Source organism: Osmerus eperlanus, chromosome 17, assembly GCF_963692335.1.
Source record: "Osmerus eperlanus chromosome 17, fOsmEpe2.1, whole genome shotgun sequence".
NCBI classification, from domain to species: Eukaryota; Metazoa; Chordata; class Actinopteri; order Osmeriformes; family Osmeridae; genus Osmerus; species Osmerus eperlanus.
The window spans coordinates 3,341,763-3,363,275 of NC_085034.1; the positions used below are offsets into that span (position 1 = coordinate 3,341,763).

General features: G+C 45.1%; 2 protein-coding genes and 2 non-coding genes across 9 annotated transcripts; all 4 read right to left on the bottom strand.

Annotated features, from left to right (window-relative positions):
• Nucleotides 1-3,993: 3,993 nt before the first annotated feature.
• Nucleotides 3,994-9,678, bottom strand: slc25a3a (solute carrier family 25 member 3a). Of its 2 annotated transcripts, none has more exons than XM_062482739.1 (8): nt 9,524-9,678; nt 8,873-9,032; nt 7,062-7,189; nt 6,420-6,599; nt 6,012-6,193; nt 5,390-5,562; nt 4,973-5,083; nt 3,994-4,470 (listed from the first exon to the last, which is right to left on the bottom strand). In XM_062482739.1, exons 2-8 carry the CDS (start codon nt 9,012-9,014, stop codon nt 4,310-4,312), a joined length of 1,077 nt encoding a protein of 358 aa, XP_062338723.1. In that variant the 5' UTR covers nt 9,015-9,032; nt 9,524-9,678; the 3' UTR covers nt 3,994-4,309. The 2 variants fall into 2 exon arrangements, with proteins under 2 accessions (XP_062338723.1, XP_062338724.1); XM_062482740.1 differs by lacking the exon at nt 7,062-7,189 and adding an exon at nt 7,829-7,953.
• On the bottom strand, nt 4,706-4,925 carry LOC134038146 (small nucleolar RNA SNORA53). Its single transcript, XR_009932649.1, has one exon. It is a non-coding gene; the product is annotated as a small nucleolar RNA SNORA53 (small nucleolar RNA).
• On the bottom strand, nt 5,645-5,878 carry LOC134038145 (small nucleolar RNA SNORA53). The gene has a single exon (XR_009932648.1). It is a non-coding gene; the product is annotated as a small nucleolar RNA SNORA53 (small nucleolar RNA).
• Nucleotides 9,679-10,583: 905 nt separating the features above from the next.
• Nucleotides 10,584-21,431, bottom strand: tmpoa (thymopoietin a). 5 transcript variants are annotated; one of them, XM_062482889.1, is made up of 14 exons: nt 20,873-21,431; nt 17,222-17,339; nt 16,806-16,955; nt 16,535-16,638; nt 15,242-15,433; nt 14,680-14,760; nt 14,273-14,536; nt 13,406-13,573; nt 13,127-13,216; nt 12,986-13,048; nt 12,654-12,854; nt 12,302-12,439; nt 11,885-11,985; nt 10,584-11,654 (listed from the first exon to the last, which is right to left on the bottom strand). In XM_062482889.1, the coding sequence occupies exons 1-14, from the start codon at nt 21,101-21,103 to the stop codon at nt 11,237-11,239; spliced, it is 2,319 nt and encodes a 772-aa protein (XP_062338873.1). In that variant the 5' UTR covers nt 21,104-21,431; the 3' UTR covers nt 10,584-11,236. The 5 variants fall into 5 exon arrangements, with proteins under 5 accessions (XP_062338873.1, XP_062338875.1, XP_062338877.1 ...); XM_062482891.1 differs by having other exon boundaries at nt 15,293-15,433; nt 16,535-16,656; nt 20,873-21,430; XM_062482893.1 differs by lacking the exons at nt 12,302-12,439; nt 12,654-12,854; nt 12,986-13,048; ... (3 more) ...; nt 14,680-14,760; nt 15,242-15,433 and having other exon boundaries at nt 20,873-21,419.
• Nucleotides 21,432-21,513: the final 82 nt, after the last annotated feature.

Consider the following 21,513-nt stretch of genomic DNA (forward strand, 5'->3'; position numbering starts at 1 on the left):
GACGTTTATATGGATTTCCTATGAAAGCTTTAGTTTGTGGATGTGTATTTGGATGGCGCCATTTGGATGTGAAAATCTGTATCGTTTTCAACTACAGTGATGATATAGGTAGAGTTTGCAATCATCATTGGCATAAAACAAAATGTGTGATTGAATAGACATATCTGAAGACCATTTTCCCCAACATTTCTGCAAGTCATAGTGAGCACACAGATCTTAATAAAAAACAGCCCCCTACTCATAATATATTCAAGCCAAAACAGCGGCATGACGAGGCATTTCTCTGCACATGAGAAACAGATGAGTTCAGCAGTCACTTTCTCACCCCTTTTCTTTCTCCAACCCACAACCCATTGAACTTGAGAAGTTAGTTGAGGACATTTATTTCATACTACTTAACTAGACTCATTACCTTGTCACTTGGACAACCAACCTGGTTAATTCCCCAACAGGGCATAACATGCAGGTGTGGTCGGATGGAGGAAGGGTTTGAGTCGCGTAATTAGGTCCAACAATCCCCCAGGCAACAGGAGGAACAAACATCCTCAAATATAGTTGAGCAAAAAACAGTTGCACCAACAGAGTAACAGTAAAAGGACAGTACAGATACCATGGAAACCTGCCAGGAGATTGTTAATCTATTCCTCATAGACACATTTAGAGTAAACCTTATTCCCACACACCTTGCACCTATAATGTTTTCGGTGGCTCACTGTTGTAATGAGTTTGCAGTAAGGGATGTGGGGATCTTTGTAAATGTTGAAAGCAGAACTGAGCATTAGTTTAACATTGTTAGCACTTCATTTTGAACATTCCCATTTAGACTTTCTCCCTGTTTCCCTCTAGACAATAGAATCCCACAGAGGGGTCTGCACTGTTTCAGTGAGTCTGAGAATAGCCAAAGCTGGGCAGTATGTTTTAGTAGGCTGTTTTCTCTCCTCCTGATGTTTCAGCAATCCTATCAATGTCACATATGAAGCAGCCTGGCCTGCCAGACATCCAACTGGGAGTGCAGTCACTCCTCCTTCTTCAGCCAATCAGGGTAGGGAACAGTTACTAGTCAAAGACATTGGGTCGGCTGCAAGGGCATTGTCTGGCACACACTGAGGAGGTGAGGGGAACCTTAGCAGTGCACTTAGAGCCGACTGGAGGAAGGAGCAGGGTTGGATCCAGAAGATCAGTCTTATATCTCTCACCCTCTTTTATTTATCAAATTATCTCTTTTTCTTGCTCTCTGCTACATCGTCCTCTGTGTCTGTAACAATCACAATGACACAGGATAGTTGTCTAAAAATGACTTCCATACCAACATACCCTTCCTAACACACACACCGGGACTGCCCAATCCTGTTCTGGAGAGCTATCAGCAGAGCCTGTTGATTTGCTTCCAACACTAATCCTGCATACTAATAATTAGCTGGTTGACAAGCTGAATCATGATAAAATTCATTATAAATGGTGGGAGTGAAAACTTCCAGAAGGGTGTCTATTCCCCCCCTCTCCTTTTTAAAAAAGGAGTTTCTAAAGTATCTAAAAAAAAGTTTGGTAAAGGTTGAAAAAATATTTGTCAAAAGAAGTTTAGAAAAAAATTGTTTTGAAAGGTTGAAAAAAAAAATATTTTTCAAAGTTTCAAAAAAAGTTTGCATCATTGACGAGTACTTGATGAGGACTCTACTATACTGTACTCTATTGTACTCTGCTCTGCTTTCCTGTACTCTGCTCTACTCTACTGTTTTCCTCTCCCCTCTCCTCCTCTCTTCTCCTCAGAGACAGGAGGGTAAGTCACCACTCCTACTCTGAGTAACTAGATCATTATAGGTCCAGGTGCTGATTCCATTGTCCTAGCCTTGCCATCACATGCATACAGGTGTAAAACAAAGTGTCCACCTAGTTCAGTTATTACTGTCAATAGTGCAATAGTGGGTTATCCGTGGAGTGTCAGTGTTTACACATCATTCACTGACCCAAGGACAGGTCCTTTTACCTCTCAGGTTGTGTTATGATAATATACCTTGACCCAAACTCTACCATTACAGAGAACTGACTTACTGACTTAATCGCAATTAAGACCAACTGAAAACAATGTAGCTTATTCTGCTGGAGGATTTGTTCCCCAACTTCCATCCTATGTCATATTTAAGATCTATATGGTGGTACAGATACACAGTTCCAAGGGTCTCTTGGAGATATTCATCTCTCCAGTCGTCTTTATAAACGCGGTATTGTCTGGATCATCAAAACATCTTTAATTATATCTCACAAGACAAGTCTTCCTTAATGACATTCTCAAGGTTGGTGAAGCTTTCAACCACTGGTTATCTAGACGGTTCACTTATTAAGAAACCCTAGTCAGGCCTTCCGAGTGTTCTAAAGGCACTTCTTATAAAGTTATAGAGGTAAACTGTACTGTAGATGTCTCCACTTTGTGAACTCTTTATCACAGACCCAGCTTAGCCCAGCAGTGGCTCACATGACTGACAGGAAGACTGGCTCCCATTTCAGAGCATGTCCTCCAAAACCCTCACACAAGGGCAGCACGACAATGGGCACACACTCACGCATGAATGAATGCAGCATTCTGGCATGCGCAACAACTCACTTCACCACGCATACTGCTTTTTTTTGTTGTTGGAACTTTGTCCTCTCCAGTCACAGACATAGCCAGAGGATAGTACCAAAAGGACGTCTCATAAAGACAGCAAAACATTGTACAGTTTTGACAATGATTGTTCCTATGCGCGGTGTCTTGAATGTTTCTGCTGCATTTAAGAACATGGCAGGGTGCAGTGGAAACAAGGCTGTGTGTGGGGGATTAGGGAGTGTGTCTCTGGTGAGCCACAGCTGTTTTCACCTAGTCTCTAACACATTAGAGTTGGCCTGAGACCAAAATAGACCTCTACCCAGAATCTGTTCCACCATCACCAGACTCCAGTACTCTCACTTGGTCAGTGTTAACTTGAGGAATATACACTCCATGTCATTACAAGATGATATTGTCACTTATTATTATGTACAATAGAGTAGTCAATGTCATACATTGTACCTTCTCATTCAGACGATCTCCAAACCTCATGGTTAACACTGTGAATGAATGAAAACAAATCTATGACAAGCATTTCATCATCCACACATTTGAAATATACAATGCTTTATTCATCAGGTTGCTGCAGCAGAGGTACCTTTGTGTTATTCCTGTTTAAAAGCAGACAATGATCAGAGGTCACGCAGAAATGGACTCCCATCTCACACACGCATCCCATTTCCCAGTATGCTGTTCCATTGTAAAAAAAAAAATCCCAACCCAAACCTTTATTTCTAAGCACACAAATGGATTATAATGACAACAATGATTATACTGGGTAACAAAGGGGTCTGTTGAGACACCCAATGGTAAAGCTACCTCTGAAGGTCAGGTGACAGACTAGTTCCATTAGTGTGTTCAGACCTCCAGTGCCCTCAGGAAGTTCTGCTTATACACACGTCATACAGGTGCTCTGATAGGATGATGACTACCATCGTAGATGAGATGAACCCCACGTCTAGAGAGTAGCTCCATTTCCTGTTCATCCACAAAATAATGAAAAAAATGTTTTGGGTTATTGCAACCTACTGTACCTTACCAGCACTTCTTAAAATACAACACTGGACTGGCCGTGTGATTAAGATAAATGCTTATTTAACATGCGTATATCTTTTGGAGAGTTAATTACTTAAATGTACCACATTTTTTCATTATATGATCTAGATTTTATGAATGACCTGTAAGAGTTATTGACATGTCTGTATGTCATGGCACTGAAATCAAGCCAACTTTTAAACTCCCACATCCAAAATGTGAGTGTGCAGCTCCCTCCAATGGTTGGAAATGTACATGTAAAATAAAATACCTTTCACCTACATTAGTTCATTTGTCTCAGATGTTTTTATATCCAACAAGACCAGCCAAGGATCACAATAAAGTTGGGTGTAAAGAATGAAAAACCATACTGAATATCCAGGGAAGAAATCTTTAATATTTTGAATTTCCACATAACTAAAGACAATTTGATAAAACCAGACCATGTTTCTAAATTATTTCATCCTGTCCCTTTCTTGGTTCTGGGGACAATCACACTCCCTTGCTTTCTCCTCCTCTTCTTCTTCTTCTTAAATATACATGAGTAGCAGCTCTGGGGCCAGACAGGCCTACGGGAGCAGTGGGAACATAAATATAGAAAACAGAGCAGTGTGCTGCCAGGGCGGGGTGCTGACGTGAGATCACAAGAGACTGCTGCCTGGTGGAGGGCTGTTCCAGAGAGAGCGGAGGTCTCTACTCTGTGAGGCCCAGCTTCTTCTTCAGGGACTCGGGCATCTCGGGGGGAGGGGGGCGGGGCAGGCGGAAGTAGACCTTGACGGAGTCGTAGATGAACCACTGCAGGGCGGTCAGGGTGCCGATCATGATGATACGGGCCACCAGACCCTTCCACACTCCTTGGAGACAAGATCATTGGGGAGAGAGTTAAGAGGGTGTGTGATATTACTCAGTGGTAAAAAGATAAGTAGGTCAGTTACATCACTCTCCACTGAAATAGAAAGAGTTGGTGAAACTAGACTGCCTTGGGTCCATGTTCAATTAGACATTATACAATGTTGTGCTTTCAAACCAAGGCAGCCTTTAAAAATCACACAGAACAGACATGATATTCGAGGAGGTATCAAAAGATGTGGTGTCCGCTCCCCAGCCTGTCTGCCCTGGGAGAATCCTGCCAGTTAACCTGGTGGGTTGCCAGTGCAGTGGGGGGGCTGAGGAGCAGGTAGACTGTTTTCACACGCCAATGACTCAAGCACCTCTAACTGTACAGCCAGGAAGCTGCTGAGGGCGTCCAGGCTGAGACTGCAGCCCCAGACCTGGAGCGCCCCCTAGAGGTGGATCTAAGGAGCGTGTCTGCTTGTTCAGTGATAATAATGGATGAGATGCAGCTGGAGTACTGACCTTTGGGCCCGAGCTTCTTGAGCACCCCTAATGCAGTGCTGCCACTCTCCTTGTTCAGGACAGACACCACAGAGTCAGCAGGATGGGACACGATGGCACAGAACACACCAGCTGTAAAAGGGACAGGACACATCAGCACACACTTAGGAGCTGCCCTCAGCAGAATCAGTCTTGCCTTTTGATATCAAAAAGGGATTACTCCATTTGTGGGTGCACAATTTAATGTATATTCGGCTGTGGAGGGACATACCTAGTATGCTAAATGCTAGAAAATACCATTTTATTATATCTTAATAGACAAATCGCTCAACAGCAATCTTTCCTCCCCTCTGAGTACATGACTTGCTTTGTACAGTAGCATCTTCCTGTAACACTAGCATCGTGATTACGCTCCATGCAGTAGCCCGCTGTACTCACCAATATAACCAGCTACGAATGTGACGATCAGCTGCTCGCCCTTGGTGCACTCGCTGCGGGGCTTGGGCACGGCGTGCTTGTACAGCAGCTCCACGGTGCGCTCAAAGCAGGAGAACTTCATCATGGTGTAGGGGATCTGCCTCATCCACAGGGGAACCACACCCTTGTAGAACCTTGAGAGACGAGAGATTCCTCCGCTGTCAGGATGGTGGGCTATGATGACGTAAAGTCATATTGACAAATGTCACTTGTATGAGTGTCCGCTCCCCAGCCTGTCTGCCCTGGGAGAATCCTGCCAGTTAACCTGGTGGGTTGCCAGTGCAGTGGGGGGGCTGAGGAGCAGGTAGACTGTTCTCACACGCCAATGACTCAAGCACCTCTAACTGTACAGCCAGGAAGCTGCTGAGGGCGTCCAGGCTGAGACAGCAGCACAAAGACAGCAGCCCCAGACCTGGAGCGCCCCCTAGAGGTGGATCTAAGGAGCGTGTCTGCTTGTTTAAACTGACCGCACGGTCAGTACACTATACAAATAGCTTTAGAGAACCCCTCTACCTACTGGGCCTTCTTTCCTCAGAAAGCTGCAGCGGCCAGCGGGGTGAACGACAGAGGGGAATATACTCACGCCCAGACACCCTCCTCTGCAAACATCTTGGGAGCGCACTGTCTGAGGTTGTTGGCGTAGCCGGGCTTGGTCTGGATGCGCACTTTGCACGCCTCCATGGGAGCCAGGGCTATGTCAGCGAAGAACTCAGCACTGGCGGAGGCCGCCAGGTACAGAGACGTCCTCCACAGATAGGTGTTTTCCTGGTAGGGGACAGACAGCAGAGGTCAAAGGTGGCAAAAAGAAGAAGGTCGACATACACATTTCAGCTAGGGTTTGATGATTTTGGGAATCCTCGACTTGATCAGGGTAGGCAAAGTATGTTTGGTTTGTGGTCCACAACATCCATCTCCAGGTTCATATCAACCCTGTCTTATAGGAGGGCGTACGTGTCTTCTCTACATTAGTTCCCCCTTCCCTGTTTCTCACCTCTCCCAGCAGGTCACTGTAGAAGATCTTGAACATCTCGTAGAAGCCAAACTTGCAGAGTCCCTGCATGGAGTAGCCGATAAAGGTGGGGGCCCAGCCCTTGGCCAAGCCTCTGACACCATCCTCTTTCAGCGTGACGGAAAAGCCGTTCCCAATGCTTCGGTACTTGTCTGGGTCGACCTAGAGGGGCAGAGATGTACACTGTGAGGACAGAATCAACAGTGTCTAAACAGTGGGGCAGATCTGACTATGGGTCTATGAGGAGATTAACTAGTGAATCAACCCAAATGTATATATGCTAAGGGTTTCATCATTTGTATGCTAAATTCTACATAACAGCAACTATGTGTAAAGGCATTTCTTGGTATGATGGAAGTATGCTATGCATGTTAATTCCCCAGAACTGCAAGTACCCACTTCCTCAAATGTTAATCACCAGGGTTTAGAGTCAACAACTTTCCAGTCTATTCAGTAAAACCTTAAAATTGTTCTGGTTCATAATTGAGAAGTCAATTGGATTTTCCTTAACCTTTAAAATCAAGCCTTGGGTGACCAAGGTTAAGGGCACCTTGACACATTTTCTGAATGGGATAGATGCCAGAAAGGAATTGACTCTCCGGGCCGTCGGGCTACCGTACAAACCTGGAGCCGGCACTTGACAAGGTCGAGGGGTACGACAGCTGTGTGTGTTATGCCGCAGCTTAGGATCCCCCCAAACCCACACAGGGCATAGTACTTGCTTGAGCCAAAATCACAGCTCACATCAGAGTCTGTATCAAAGGGGAAACGACAAACGTGCACACATGCAGTCACATGCAACACAGGGACAAAATCACCAACATGCCTTCATTTGGGACACAAAGGGTGAATCATGATTCCAGATTTATGATTATTCACAAACAAAATATGCATTCAAACCCATCTTCAATGTAGGACTTGAAATCATAAGATTTATAAGTTACACTAGTGTGTAACTTATTCCAGATTACACTGACTGCTTATATTTTAGAGAGACATGAAAGCACACCTTTGACCAATGGTAAAGAGTGGTACTTGGATATAGTTATAATTGGCTGTGTCAACGTTCCTGAAATATTTTCCCATTGTCCTCTGACCTTAACCTATGCAAGTCCTTAGCTGTGGATCAGGAATGAGAGAAACGGGATGATAATGACAGGCTTCAGGCAGGATTATAAAACACCAGGGCAGAATCACACTTACCATGCGTTGGTGGTCATTAGATAAAACATATAAATCAAGTGATCAAGGGGACAATGACCAAAAAAATAAGAGTCCCACCATAAGTGTGATCGTTGATAAATTTCCCATGCAAATGAACACGCCTCAAAAACACAGGTGGGTTTGGGTGGGTGGGGTTTGTTTAATTGGCAACTCGCAAGACGACAGACCTGCATTCTGCATTTGACCAGATCAAGGGGCACAACGGCTGTGTGTGTTGTGCCACAGCTTAGAATCCCACCAAAGCCACACAGGATCAAATACTTCTGGGAGCCGAACTCACAACTGTCTCCCTCTGAAGAAAAACAGGCAGTGGTACTTAATTTGTTATTTAGAATTCATAGAATGGTGATCAAACTAAATGGGTCAGAGAGAGTATGCTTGACCTCTCTGAAGGTGAAGCATTTTTACTGTATCACAGGTTAAAAGGGTTAACGTGAAGTGCACTTGACTGGTCATGTACTGTTATGCAACAGGTAACTGGCTACCAGGACACCATCACACTACCTACCAGCAACTCAATGTTTAGCCTGACAACATGAACTTTATCAGTTCTACCAAACTTCCTCAATACAGTGGTTCAAGTTGTCTAATAAAAACCAACCTTCTGTTGAAAGTATTCAATAGTCCATTATTCACTCAAAATGGTTTTAGGTGTCAAATGTGATAGTGCAATGTGCTTGCACACATAGTACTGAAGACTTAAAAATTGATTCAGTTTCCACCTATCCTAAATCTTCTGATGCATAAAACCTGCCAAACTACACTTGGCCTGCAGTGGATTCCGTAAATTTCAACAGACGTACACTAGGCTGCGAGTTAGGGGTCAGAGAACGCGGATTAGCCTACTCAACATCAATGTATTCTTTAACCTTGCTTTTGCCATCAGTCTAAATGTAGTCATAACCGTTCGTAAAATACGTAAAAAAATACAAGACCCAACACGATCTTAGACATTCACCTACTGCAATGTAGTCCAAAGGGTTAGTTTGTCCTTCTGTGTCCTCCATACGTGTCTGGCTTAAGGCAAGGCCTAGTTAGCCTAGCTATTTCGAGTTGGCGTTTTATTTTCAAGTGCTAACAAATGGGTCAGGAAATAACAGTATTTCATCCACAACACAATAATTGGTGAACCACCTTTACTTTATACATCAATTCTGATTTCACTAACAATGTCACACATTGTTAGAGAGGCCCATCCGTCCCAACCTTACCAGCCACTGCTGCGGCGGCGAGCCTTCGGTTCTGTCCATTTGCGGGAAGGCTCTGTTTAGGTTCCTCTACTTTTTGCAGGGAGAATAGCGGGGCACTGAATGGGTTGGCCCGGGCAAGCTGCGTTAGGACGGTCGGGTACATGATGTCCTGACTAGCGGGCTGCAGGAATGAAAGAAGAGGTAGCGTTAGCTAGTTAGCGTGCTATGCTGCCACACCGCTTTAGTCGAAGGAAATAGCTGGCTCAGTCGTTCCCCCACTAGAAGTGCACTGAATCAGATAGAACGTCACGTGGGGGGTGTGCTTTCAACTTGCGTTCTGCAAAGTCAAAAATGTCAGAGACGCAAACAGAAGAAAACAGTCTGCACCACAATTACATAGATAAATGAATAACATTCGTAAAATGTGTCCTCGGTTAATATTCTAGCCTACTGTGCTGTGCATTGCAGTCATATGGTACTAAACACACGATATGCTAACTAGCTAGCTAGCTGGCTCTAGTCAAGGTGGAATCATTGCTAATGCTTTTATTGAAATAATAAGTGAATAAAACGCAGCTACATGAGACGCATAGTCTTGGCTACGTTTAAATATGCTAATACACATCCATACATTTTTTTAATATCTGATATTTGATGAAAATGTCCACTCACTCTATGAATGTCTTAAAATGGCGCCTCCGCTTTACTGCAACCGCCGGCTCACAGAGACCGAATGACCTCGCGGTAAATCAATTTGTCCTTTCGTGACGTCACTAGTAAAGTGGGAGAGTCTATTTGCTCTGTCCAATTACAAACAAGAACATTTCATCATTCTTGCCCAATCATAAAATAGGACTACCATCGGCCTGCAAGCAAATTCACTCACCTCAGCCGCCACCGTTTATTAATGATTTGATTGTCGACAATTTGTTTCCCTATTGAACTGTCAAAGGACCCATCATAAGTCAAGGACATAAGTGATGTGTAACAATGAATTTAAAATCAAAATATAAAACCCCTTACAAGCAGGGGCGATTCTAGGATCAGACCTTTAGGGGGCTCAGCCCCCAATGAGAATGTGACATTGATAGTGCCTTGCAAAAGTGTGAAACCCCTTGCTAATAAATCACTAATTTCACTACATAACAATACATTTCTTTATTATGCAAAATATTGAATGGATGAAAAAACAAATAAAGTCCCTTTCTTCGTGAACTACCAGCATCAAATTAAACGATAATGATGTGTCAACAATAAATAAACATTGTTTTAACACGTTAGAGCATGTGTTAAGATAATAATTCAATTTTTTATTATTATTTTTAGGGGTGTTGAGATGAAATTTAGGTGTGCTTGAGCACCCCTAAAGAGTCTAAAATCACCACTGCTTACAAGTCACTGGGAGTTTCACATATGGCCATAGGACTACACCTAAACCACCATCAAATATAATCAGTCTTCTGCATAACCGTTGTGTGTGTGTCACTCAAGTAAGTAGATTACTTGGTATTTGGCCATGAGTTCTATTTCTAGCCATTGTCTAGTAATCAGGCAGAGCCACTCCTGGTGATCAGTGTCAAGAGCAGGCTTCCAGTTTGTTACCTGTAACGTCACCCTCCACGTGGAGATCATTGGCAGTCAGATAAGTAGTGTCCATAAGAATCATGAAAATACTCATAAAAAGGTTATCAGATGGATTTCTAAAAAATACAACAAAAAAACAAGATTATGAGAACAGTTTATTGAGAAGATAATTCATAATTTCTTACAATGAATACATACACAAGTAGACTACACTAGGACATAATTTCAACATTTTTAAACAACAAGGTGGATAGGGGTAGTAAGAGCTATGTGTGTATGAGTAATAAACATCCTGCATTATTAATACACAAAGCAAAAAAGCAAATACAGCTGGTTTAAACTCAGCTTGGCCTGGATGCTGTTATTGAGTTTATTACTCAGTTTCACCTTAGGTCATATCTCATTAATAGGAGAAACTCACAAAGGCAAACGTGTGAAACATGTCATTTCTCTCACTCGTCCAAACATATCTAAATCACACGTATCACACAGTCACACCCATACCATGCAGATTCATGTAAAAAAAAGTTTAAAGCAAATTAATAATTTCCTGGAGGCCATTGTTTTGGCTTACTAAGGGCAGGTGGCTTTCTCTTGGCATCAAAAGGACAAAACAAGGTAGGTGTGACAAAACCAGAAAAAAAAAACGGTCTTTTTATATTGTGTATGTGCGGATATTCAAGAGGTGTTAATATAGCTGTAGATCCATACTGTTGACTGATTGTGAAATGAAAAACGATGAAAACAGGGGCAAACAAAAAGACACAGGAGGGGAGAAGAGGATGATGGCGAAGAGCTGGCTCACTTGCTGGGGACGTCTGCCGTACTGTCACTGCCGACCTGGGCGGAGCCTGAGGAGGAGGAGCCTCCAAACGGACTGATGGCATTTGTCTCCATAGCCTGGTAGACGAAGAACAGGAAGCCGGCCAGAGCGCTGAGCAGCAGCAGCTGCAGCCACATGGACAGGCCTTGCCGTGCCTTGGGCTGGACAGCTGGGGGCGCCACTGCTGCAGACACCAGCCTGGAGGAGGAGAAGGAGGAAGAGAAGGAAGGGGGTGGAGGGGGCAGGGAGGTGACTCTGTGGACCACATGACTCTCTCTGTAGGAGGAGGTGGAGGTAGTCTCTCTAGGAGAGTGCAGGAGGGAGTTCTCCAACCACAGGTCACTGGACTTGAGGGGTCGTCCGGCTGCACCACGGATGGGTTGTCGACAGGTGGCGCTAGAGAGAGAGAGCGAGCGAGAGAGGGGTGGCGGGGTGGGATAGAAAGCAAGGACATTTTTTGGCACCTTAAAGTAACATTCCACACTTGTGAGTTATCCATCTGCAAGATTGGAACTACAAGGAATCCTGCTTTTGAGAACTGCTCAGACAGAGACTAGCAGTGGGGCTTCAACATGGCAACTTTTGGGGGTTGTGTGTATTTGTGCAGGCGTGCTTGTGTGTCTTACTTGATTCCTGTTGGCGTGTTGACGTTGTTGGGGAACATCTCCTTGAGAAGGTCTCCTTCGTCCCCTCTGGAGCTCTGGTCTCCAGCTGCTATCTTCTCTACCTACAACACATGCGTAATGGAGACAAGACATATTTAGAGGCAGGTTGTCATATGCTTAGGGTGGTTGTCATATGCTGCTAGACACCCATTTGCTAACATTAGCATGTCAAAGTGACCACCACTGTAGAGGTGCCTTCTGGATCATGTCTGACTGAAGAAAAGTAGTGAGATCGTCCCCGTTTTCCTCCAAGCACCCCCTTGTGAGTAATACACTGAGTGACCAGGCCACCTAGCCTTGGTGAAAGGCCCAGAACCAATTCTCCTGTGACCACGAGACCAAGATGAATGGTATTGTCCTGCAGAGCTCAATGGATACCTCTCCTAGCCCTGGGTCCTTGGAGAGAAGGGAGACCGCACCCCGCCTCCTGACTGGGGTGACAGTGGACGGCAGGATGAGGGGCATCTTTGAATGCCTCCCCTTGGGCAGAGGAACATCTGTAGACTCATGCTGATCCTGCTCAGAGGTGTGTGTGTGTGTGTGAACCCGTAAGCCAGAGGGTGAGAGGTTAGTCCCCATACTTCAGCTGTCATGCAACTGTCAGTTCACCAACACACACCGAACAGCTGCTTTCATTCATCCTCTGCCACACACACAGCACCATTTATAATCAATCAGACACAGCAGTGCAACCCTAACCACCCTTCGTGAGGGGAAAACAAAACTGTACCAAAGACAAAAGTTCATCTGGTGAATCAAACTGGGCAAAGCCAGCGTGAGCATAGAGCTGTGTGGGGAGTGGGGTGGAGGAGATATGGCCCACAGGACTGAAGCAGAAGGCCCCTGGGTCTCCTCTGGTTTGGGGCCAGGCAGAGGGCTTGGAGGGCAGGCCAACCACGTGGGGAGAGACCTCTTGAGGAAAAACCTTGTACTAGGATAGGAGTAGACTAGGTCAGTACAATAGTATATCTCTGAAACAAAACAAATGATTTATCTGCATTTAACATGTTTCTTTTCCATATTGGGGACTTTTGGTCAGGTATGTTAAGAAGGTCTACCAACCGGAGCTAGTCGCTGGGGTCTAGTGCTCTTCCCTACAGGAGCATCAACACTCTGGTCAGGATCCTGAGATGACCAGTGGTGAAATGTCAAATGTTAGGAGTTTTTCATTCAGTAGCGGCGAGTCAATACTAAGATTCTAACCTGAATCAAGGCAGTGTTGAGCAGGGAGACTGGCGAAGGAGAAGCAGCCTGGATCGGCGTAAGAGGAAGACTGACATCCTCTTCACTTGGCTTAAAGTCAATAAATAAATACATAGTCAAACTATCCCCAGTCCCTTCTCACAGTTCGTATAAGAACAAACTAATAGATCAGTTCTTTTCAGAGCTAGATTTAGCCTAAACCGTAACCATGTACCACAATGTGACCAGTAATCTTCTGTCTAACCATCACCCAGTGAGTGTGTGAGAGAGAGGGGACACCTTCCAGTTGGGTTGCCAGGTGGGGAGACAGTGGGTACTGTCAGGGGCTCTGTGGCCCTGGGGAGGCCTGTGGAGGTGGATCCTCCCTGAGGGGCCTCCGGGATTGAGGCCAGACGACCCCTCAGTGACAGAGGAGAGCAGGACAGGCTCAGAGGTGGGCTGAAGGAGCTATAACAGGAGACACACCATGGACAGTCATCGAGAGCTGTGGTCTCTTCAACCCTTGTCCCCAGGGCCCACTTTACTCCTGCATCTTTTAAATGTTTCCCACACACTCGATTCAAACGACCATTCATTTCAATCAGGTGTGTTGGAGCAGAGAAGCATCTAAAAACATACAGGAAAGTGGGGCCAGAGGACTAGGGTTGAAGACAACTGGTCATGAGAATAGACCTATACTATCTGAAAACAGGGTTCAAGGACATTAAAAAAAATAACCACTACAGCACTGTTACTAATTAGATTTCCATTTAACCCTTGTGCTGCCTTCGGGTCACATGACCCAAAGGTTCATAACGAACCATCGTTGTGTTTACCCAATTTTACCCAATACAAAAACAAATAAAAATAATTTTCTTTTAACCTTCGCAATGTGGGGGGTCTGAGACAGACCAAAGGTTAAAAGAAAATGCTTTACTTTGTTTTTGTATGCGGTAAAGATGTCGCAATACGACGGTGGGTCACAACGACTGATGGGTCAGAATGACCCGAAGATAACAAGGGTTAAAAACAAAGTAGGCCTATGATTTACTGTGAGACTGAAACTATGTGAGTACCAACTCAAGTAAAAAACACCTATGTCCATGACACCCAGTGCCCCACCATCCCAGCTGAGCCATACCACCAGAGCTAAGCAGCTGGAGGTACCTGCATCCCTTTAGGGGAGTGTGAGGGGCTGTCAGGTATGACCAGGTAGACAGCACTAGTGGACCGGGGCTGGGACATGGCTTTGGGCTTTAGCAGTGGAAGGGACTGCCTCTTCTGCTGGGTCTGGAGTGCCGTCTTGGGCTTGGGCAGGGACGAAGACTGGGCCGGCAGTTTGGTTTTGGAAGAACCATGCGATAAGGGATCTTGCCTTGTTGCCTGAACTGGCAGGTCAGCCAACAGAGGTCTAGGTTCATTAGGGATTCCCTAGAACAGCACAGAGGAAGGCAGAAAGGGGACTAGTAGTTGTAGTAGTATGGAGCTGCTGAACTGGCAGCCAATCAGCACAGCGCTGGAAGTTGTGTTGTGATCATCGTGAAGGGCACATGATGAGAGGCTGACAAGAGTACCTCGGGCTTGGCATGTCGGGGTGTGGTATGAAGGGCTGGAGGGGGAGGAGCCACCTCAGCTAAAGAGAACTCTGATAGGTCCTGGTGTTTTCGTGGGACAAGAAGAAGGTACACTATTCACAAATACAAACACAGACTCGAACCACAGGAGGCCTGTTCCATAATGCACACTACAAAAAGTGACTTGAAGGAACCTAACAAATTGGTTTCTCTAAGGTCACATTAACTAACATGTAGGTTGTTATCTTAGCATTGTATAATACAGTTAAGCTTCAGCTTGTTGAATTGCTTCATGGAACCAAATCAATTAGCCTGGCTCAATTAGTAAACTCGCTTTATGAATCAGGGCTCAAAATGACGTAACACACACGGCCCACATTACTAAAGCCACACATCCATTCAAACTTGTGAACTGAACACATTATACATTTGCATGCGTCTTTGCAGGTTAAACTGAGCTATCAGACCGTATGTACAATGTAAGATGTTCCTGTGAGAGGACCAGTGTTGAATCTAACCACTGGGCCACAGTGAAGTGTCATGCAAAGTAGCTAACTGCCACCTCCAGTGCACACCCCCAGAGAGGCTCCCACACAGAGGACGATATCGTTACAGTGTCCTCGCTGACAGCTGCTGTCTGGTCCACTCGAAAAGATGTCCTCCTCGCCCTTCTCTTTATGTTCAGAACCGGCTGGGCTTCCTCCAGATCACCCACATCATCCTCCTCATCTTCATCAAACAGCTGTTCATTCGTCTAGACACACGCACGTGCATGCCCACACACAAAACACACACCAAAATTCTGCATTCCTTCACACACGTGTAGTTGGCTCGCACACAATCCCTTCCATCTGGTTATCATTTTCACTGACAAAGGTGCCAGTTTTATACATGCCCTATTTGACCACCAGGAGGCGCACTCTGCAGTCACATGAGGAGGAGGATTTCTCGTGAAGGCCTTGAAACCACATGCCAGAACCCAGTCTTGACAATCACACAGACCTGGCATATTACATTTCAGTCTTTGCTTACATTTAGGTTAAAAATTGCCTGATGAAATTTGCTAAAATGTTCAATGTTCAAATGTAACCAAAGCACTTTTGGTTTCAGTTAGTCTCAAGAGATTGTGACCAGGAATGCAACAGTAATGACAGGCCTGCTTCCTGGCTGAGCTTGCATTGTGGGGATCACATGATTGAGGGAGGGGCAGAACTAAGGCAAAAAGGGAAGAACGACTTTGAGGAGACAAATCAGGGACTGCAACTGGACAGGAAGAGAGAGGGGGAAAGAGAGGGGGAAAGAGAGGGGAAAAGAGAGGGAGAAAGAGAGGGAGAAAGAGAGGGAGAAAGAGAGGGAGAAAGAGAGGGAGAAAGAGAGGGAGAAAGAGAGGGAGAAAGAGAGGGGGAAAGAGAGGGAGAAAGAGAGGGAGAAAGAGGAAAGAGAGGGAGAAAGAGGAAAGAGAGGAAATCCATGCAGCAGCTAAAGGAAAACAAGCTAATCCAAGTCATGTGGTCCCTCTTGAAGTCCAAGCCTGTTGCTCTTATTCCCGGACAGTGAGAGAACAGGCTAGAGAACGACAAGGAATGAGTGCATGAAGGAGTCAGGTCGGACAATGGTCATTTCTGCAAAAGGTATCTAACAAAACACAAACTCTGGTTTGATCAGGTCTTGTTTGGGACACAATACAGAATTACAGACAACCTATTTTACCAACCAGAGCAGGTTAAGAGACCAGATCCACCAAACTCGCATACTCTGGAACTATAAACCATAAACTATAAACTGGTGCGTGTATTTCAGGTGTGTTTTGCTCATGTTTGTCACAACAACACATGGCACTGAGAAAGGAGCTCACTCTGTTGTGCTGGCTGCTGCGAGTCCTGGTGGTGACAGGGGTCTTCCCTCTGCTCCTCACCGGCCTCTCCACCACTGGGACTGGGACAGGCTCTGGCACTGGCTCTGGAGCTGGCGTGTCCTCTGACGGCCAGGGAAACATCCACAGTCAAGAGGCATAAGTTCAGATTCAGATACAACAGTAGAGACTATATTGAAATTATATAAAAAGGTTGTTTTCACAACAGAAGGTAATGATTGAGAACAGAGTAATGATTGTTGATGTCTCTCACCCTCCTCCTTATCGCTGTAACGGTCTGAGTCAGAGTTGCCATTGTGGTTGCTGTCGATCTCTGTCACCACAGGTGGTGTTACCACCAGTTCGGGGGGGCCCTGGTCAAGAAGCTTCTGTAGTTTCCTCTCGTACAGCTTACGGGTGGAGGCTGGAGGAACACCAGGCCAAACATCAGCACAGCGCATGAAGAACACTCGTCACCAGAAACACATAGCTGCTTCTAAATGAACAACTGCTGCCCCCCCCCCCCCCCTTTGTCTTTTAAATGAAATATTACAGTTTCTAAGCAAGACTGACGGTGGTCCTTGGTGTGTATAATGGCGTTAGGACTGAACAATTATGAGCACTGCTTCTGCTGCTAGTACCTAGTTCTGTTTCTGACTGCTAGAGAGAGAGCCGTTGTCGGTGACTCACCCACGATGGGCCCAGCGTTGACTCCATACTTCAGCAGCTCGTCCTTCAGGCCCTCGCTGGTCAGCTCTGTTACGTCCAGGTCTTCAGGAGAGGGCTTGTCAGTCTTCCTGGTGGCTTTCTATTGGAGTAGGAGTAGGGGTGAAAGGTCAGATGTCAACCTTTATTTACCTTCAAATTCCACCGCGACTTGATAACATTCGTCTTGCATTCATCTCGTGTATGAGAAAGACAAATAAGACATTCTGAACAAGATAGCACTTGAAAAGGATTGAGGCTGCATTTCACATGAAACAACTGGAATAACCAGACGTTGACCTTCTAGCGTAGGTTTTCACAACGTTAAGGAAAGGTTTGCCTTTTCTTTAGAGTAGTAGTGTGCTTAACCCTTGTGTTATCTTCGGGTCATTCTGACCCATCAGTCATTGTGACCCACCGTCGTATTGCGACAAATTTACCTCCTACAAAAACAAAGTGAAGCATTTTCTTTTAACTGTCGGGCTGTCTCAGACCCCCCACATTGCAATGGTTAAAAGAAAATAATTGTTATTTGTTTTTGTATTGGGTAAAATTGGGTAAACACAACGGTGGTTCGTTATGAACCTTTGGGTCATGTGACCCGAAGGCAGCACAAGGGTTAAGGAACTCTAAAGGCCTCTGATGGAGACCTTTCACCTGCTAAGCAGGCTTTGTATCACATACAGTGCGTGGATTGTGTTATTTTTGTCTCGTAGCCTAGCACATTGTAATCAAATCCTATCAGGTTCAACGAGGTGAATGTGCTATGTGGTTTTGAGATGGATAAAATTCCCTGAAATGAAAGTTACTCATCTGTACTACAACCTCAGTTATTATATCTTGTCTAGATACAAAAAGTGCTTCAGGAGAACTTAAGTAAAAACAAAGTGTCACCGTACATCCTACTTAACTCATCACAGCTGACATTCTCGAGAGTGGCTGTTTAACCGACAGCGAATTTCCACATCATGCGGATGCAAACAAACTAATAATTACACACACACACACACACACAAACATCCACACTCCTCAGGGCATTGCGCCTTTGAAGGAGGATATGCCGGTTTCTCCCTGCCCCCAAATCATGGGGACACACCGCTTCAGGGATAAACAACAATAACAGAAGTTGTAGTAGTAGTTCTAGCAGTAGTGTCGACAACTTCCTAAATGTCAGCTCATCAAAGACTGTAGCCATAATGACAGGCTGACCCTTCCCCAGCCTACAGGAAATTACAAAGTGTAAGTTGACCTCCTCGGAGGTAACTGTCTGAAGTAAACCTGCATTATGGTGTTCTGGAGTGCTGCCTGGTTCCTGTAGCACACAGCCAGAAGTCCGTCTGCCTTACAACACTCAAGTCTGTCAAGAAGAACACCTGTTGACCTGCTATCCACGACCGTACAGACAATCAGAGGGGAGACAGGCTTAACGTCACACGTTTTTGTAGCAAAGTGTCAGTAACATGCAGGAGGACAATGTGAGGAATAAGTTGGTAACTGACATTCCTGCTGACTGGAGCTAAGCCTTGGCTGCTCATGTCACACACAACAACATGTGATGTGATCAAGGCGGTTGTGAAAAGGGAGGAAGAGGGGGGAAAAGAGGGGGGAAAACAGGGAGGAGCGATGCCTGGAACAAATATGAGTGGTGGGAGACAGGGTTGAGAATCCAGGACAGAGAGGGAGTCTCCTACTACAGACTAGAGAGACTCCTCACAGAAGGTTCTCTGTTGGGGATAGTTTGGAGCGAAGCCCAAAGATTTCCAAATGATGGCATTCCAAGAGGAGGGGAAAACAGTCCACACTCCTCCTCCCTGACCACACCCTTACATTTAACAGGCATATTTGGCCACTGAGCTCACGGCTACGGCCCAGAGCCTGGCCAATCAGGGTTTATCTGGCTGAGAAGGCCTCCACATAGAGTAAGCATATATAACACCAATGTAGAGTTAAACAACATGGATTAGAGTGATTGTGTGACTGTCTGGTTTTCTGTAATGCTTCGACAATGACTGTATATTGTTCCTTCTGGCAAAGCCAGCAGGCAGTGAGTTTGTGACCTAATTGGGAATCGAGTGATTCCCTGTATTCAGAAGCAACTACGGATGCCAGTCAATTACAGGGCGGTATTTCTGGTTAACCATAATGTATATGGTGAACACACCATCATTTCATATTTGGGGTTGCTATGACCACAAAAAGTTAAACACTTTACACCAAAAGCCCAACAATGGCAGGAAACCAAGTAGGCTACTTCAAACTGCCCTGTTTTTGATGGCTGGAAATCCACATTCAGGGTTGTGTGTGTGTGTGCCAGCTGTAAAGGTTTACATGAAATCATCTACGACCTTTATCACCCCGCTAGGCTGTAATCACAGACACATGCCAGAGTGTGAGTTTACAAAAGAACAACATAGGAACTGCTCGAGTAAAAATGAAAAAAAAGGAGACCACTTAAAGAAACGATTGCATATATACACATCTGTGCTTTGGAAGTCTGAGCACACATTCCTCTTCCTGGGAAAGTATTTCCTCAATAAAGAGACCAAACCCAGTAGGAAAACAGCTCCATCCACACCAGGACTTATTTCTCCCTCCACATCCCCTTCGTGCACCTTCTTGGATCCACCACTTCCATGCATTCCTGCACTGGGCCCAGGTCCAATAGTCTAGTCTGGTAGAGAGTACTGTCAAGAGTGATATTAACTACAAAGCGTTGGCCTTGCTCTTCGAACCCACCCACCTACCTCCACCCCTTCTCACATCAGTGTTCATCTACACAGGTGGAAATGGACACATATGTGCAAACCTTTGTTGGTGTATGTCCAACCTTTCAATCACCTAAACACATGGTGAAGCTTCTATGAAGCAAACAGAGGTGACCTGAACTTGGCTGAGTAAATGTTTAAACGTTAAGCAAGCAGGACAGGACTTGTGAGATCCACGCATATTGGTGAGTTTGATCCTGACAATAGCGTTTTAACCGTAAACTGCAACTAATGCACAAGTAAGAAGTGTCGGCGTTTTTTTTCTGACGTCAACGTTGTTGATGGACGTACAGTTGCCACCAGTGTGGCATTGTGAAGACGCTCTGCCTTCACAATGTCTGTTCCTGACTTCCTGAAACTGGCCTAAAAGGGCTGGTGGTAAATTGACATCGGGCAGGGGGAAACACCCATCCCACTAAGACTATATCTGTCACGGGCTTTGCGAAGTTACCGACTTAATAAACAAAAAAAATTAGCACTGTTTAGAATTTGAAGACGCCATTCACTTAACTTTAAATTGGTTTCCAAAACTGAAATGTGACGACTGCCGCTTAAGCAGTCAGCTGTGCCAATAATGAGGATTCACATACCTTTTAAGCGGGAAACTTTACGCTAATGTTTATACCACTTCGAGCTTCTTTAAGGGTATAAGTATTTCAGAAATTGGACATTAGTTTAGATACTAGAAACAAAATACATTCAATAAAAACAACAAAACAGAAACACGACGGTTGCATCAAATGCCACAAAAGTGCACCACATTTATGGAAGTTGCAGCAACATATCCCTTTCTATTTATAGTTAGCCTACTTCGAAAGAGACACCGGAGTTGCATTTAATTCACACGTGTATAATCCAAACAAACTCTCACCCTGCCCGAGCGACTTTTGTTGGAAACTACTGGCGTTGGCAACTCCTCATCACTGGAGAAAGCGTCTAGGGTAACGTTCTTCTTGTTCTGCACGGTCAAGCTTTTCAGATACAGCTGCACATAAACATCTTTTCTTTGATCCCCGCTCGGAAGAGCCACATTGTTGGCCAATAGCTCGCTCTTGAGTTTGTCTTTAGTGAGAACAGACGGGTCCTCGAGGTACTCCGGCATGTCTGTTAATTGTAAAAAATAATTCTCGCTGCTTCGGACAACAAAATGAGTACTGGGTTCTCTTTATGCAGCTAATCAGCTAACCAGCGCCTCTTGTCGGATATACAAAGCAAAAACCAAAATGCTAGTCAAAATTGGTGTGGTAGCGATCCAGTGAGTCGTTTTAATAGGTTCTCGTTGGTCCAAAATCGTTGGTGAAAGACAAGTTAAAGAGAAGAAACAAAGTATTCCCTACGAGTGTGTAAGTGCTACTGCTACCATAGCCAGTAATAGACAAAACACCGGCCCGCTGCCAGTGATGATGAGGGAAGGTAGTGAGCAAGCTGTGAACCACCATCCTGTGAAAGCTGCCTCTATTGGACCGAAGCGGCAGAAACGAATTTTACCATTGGTGGAACTAGGCTACATGC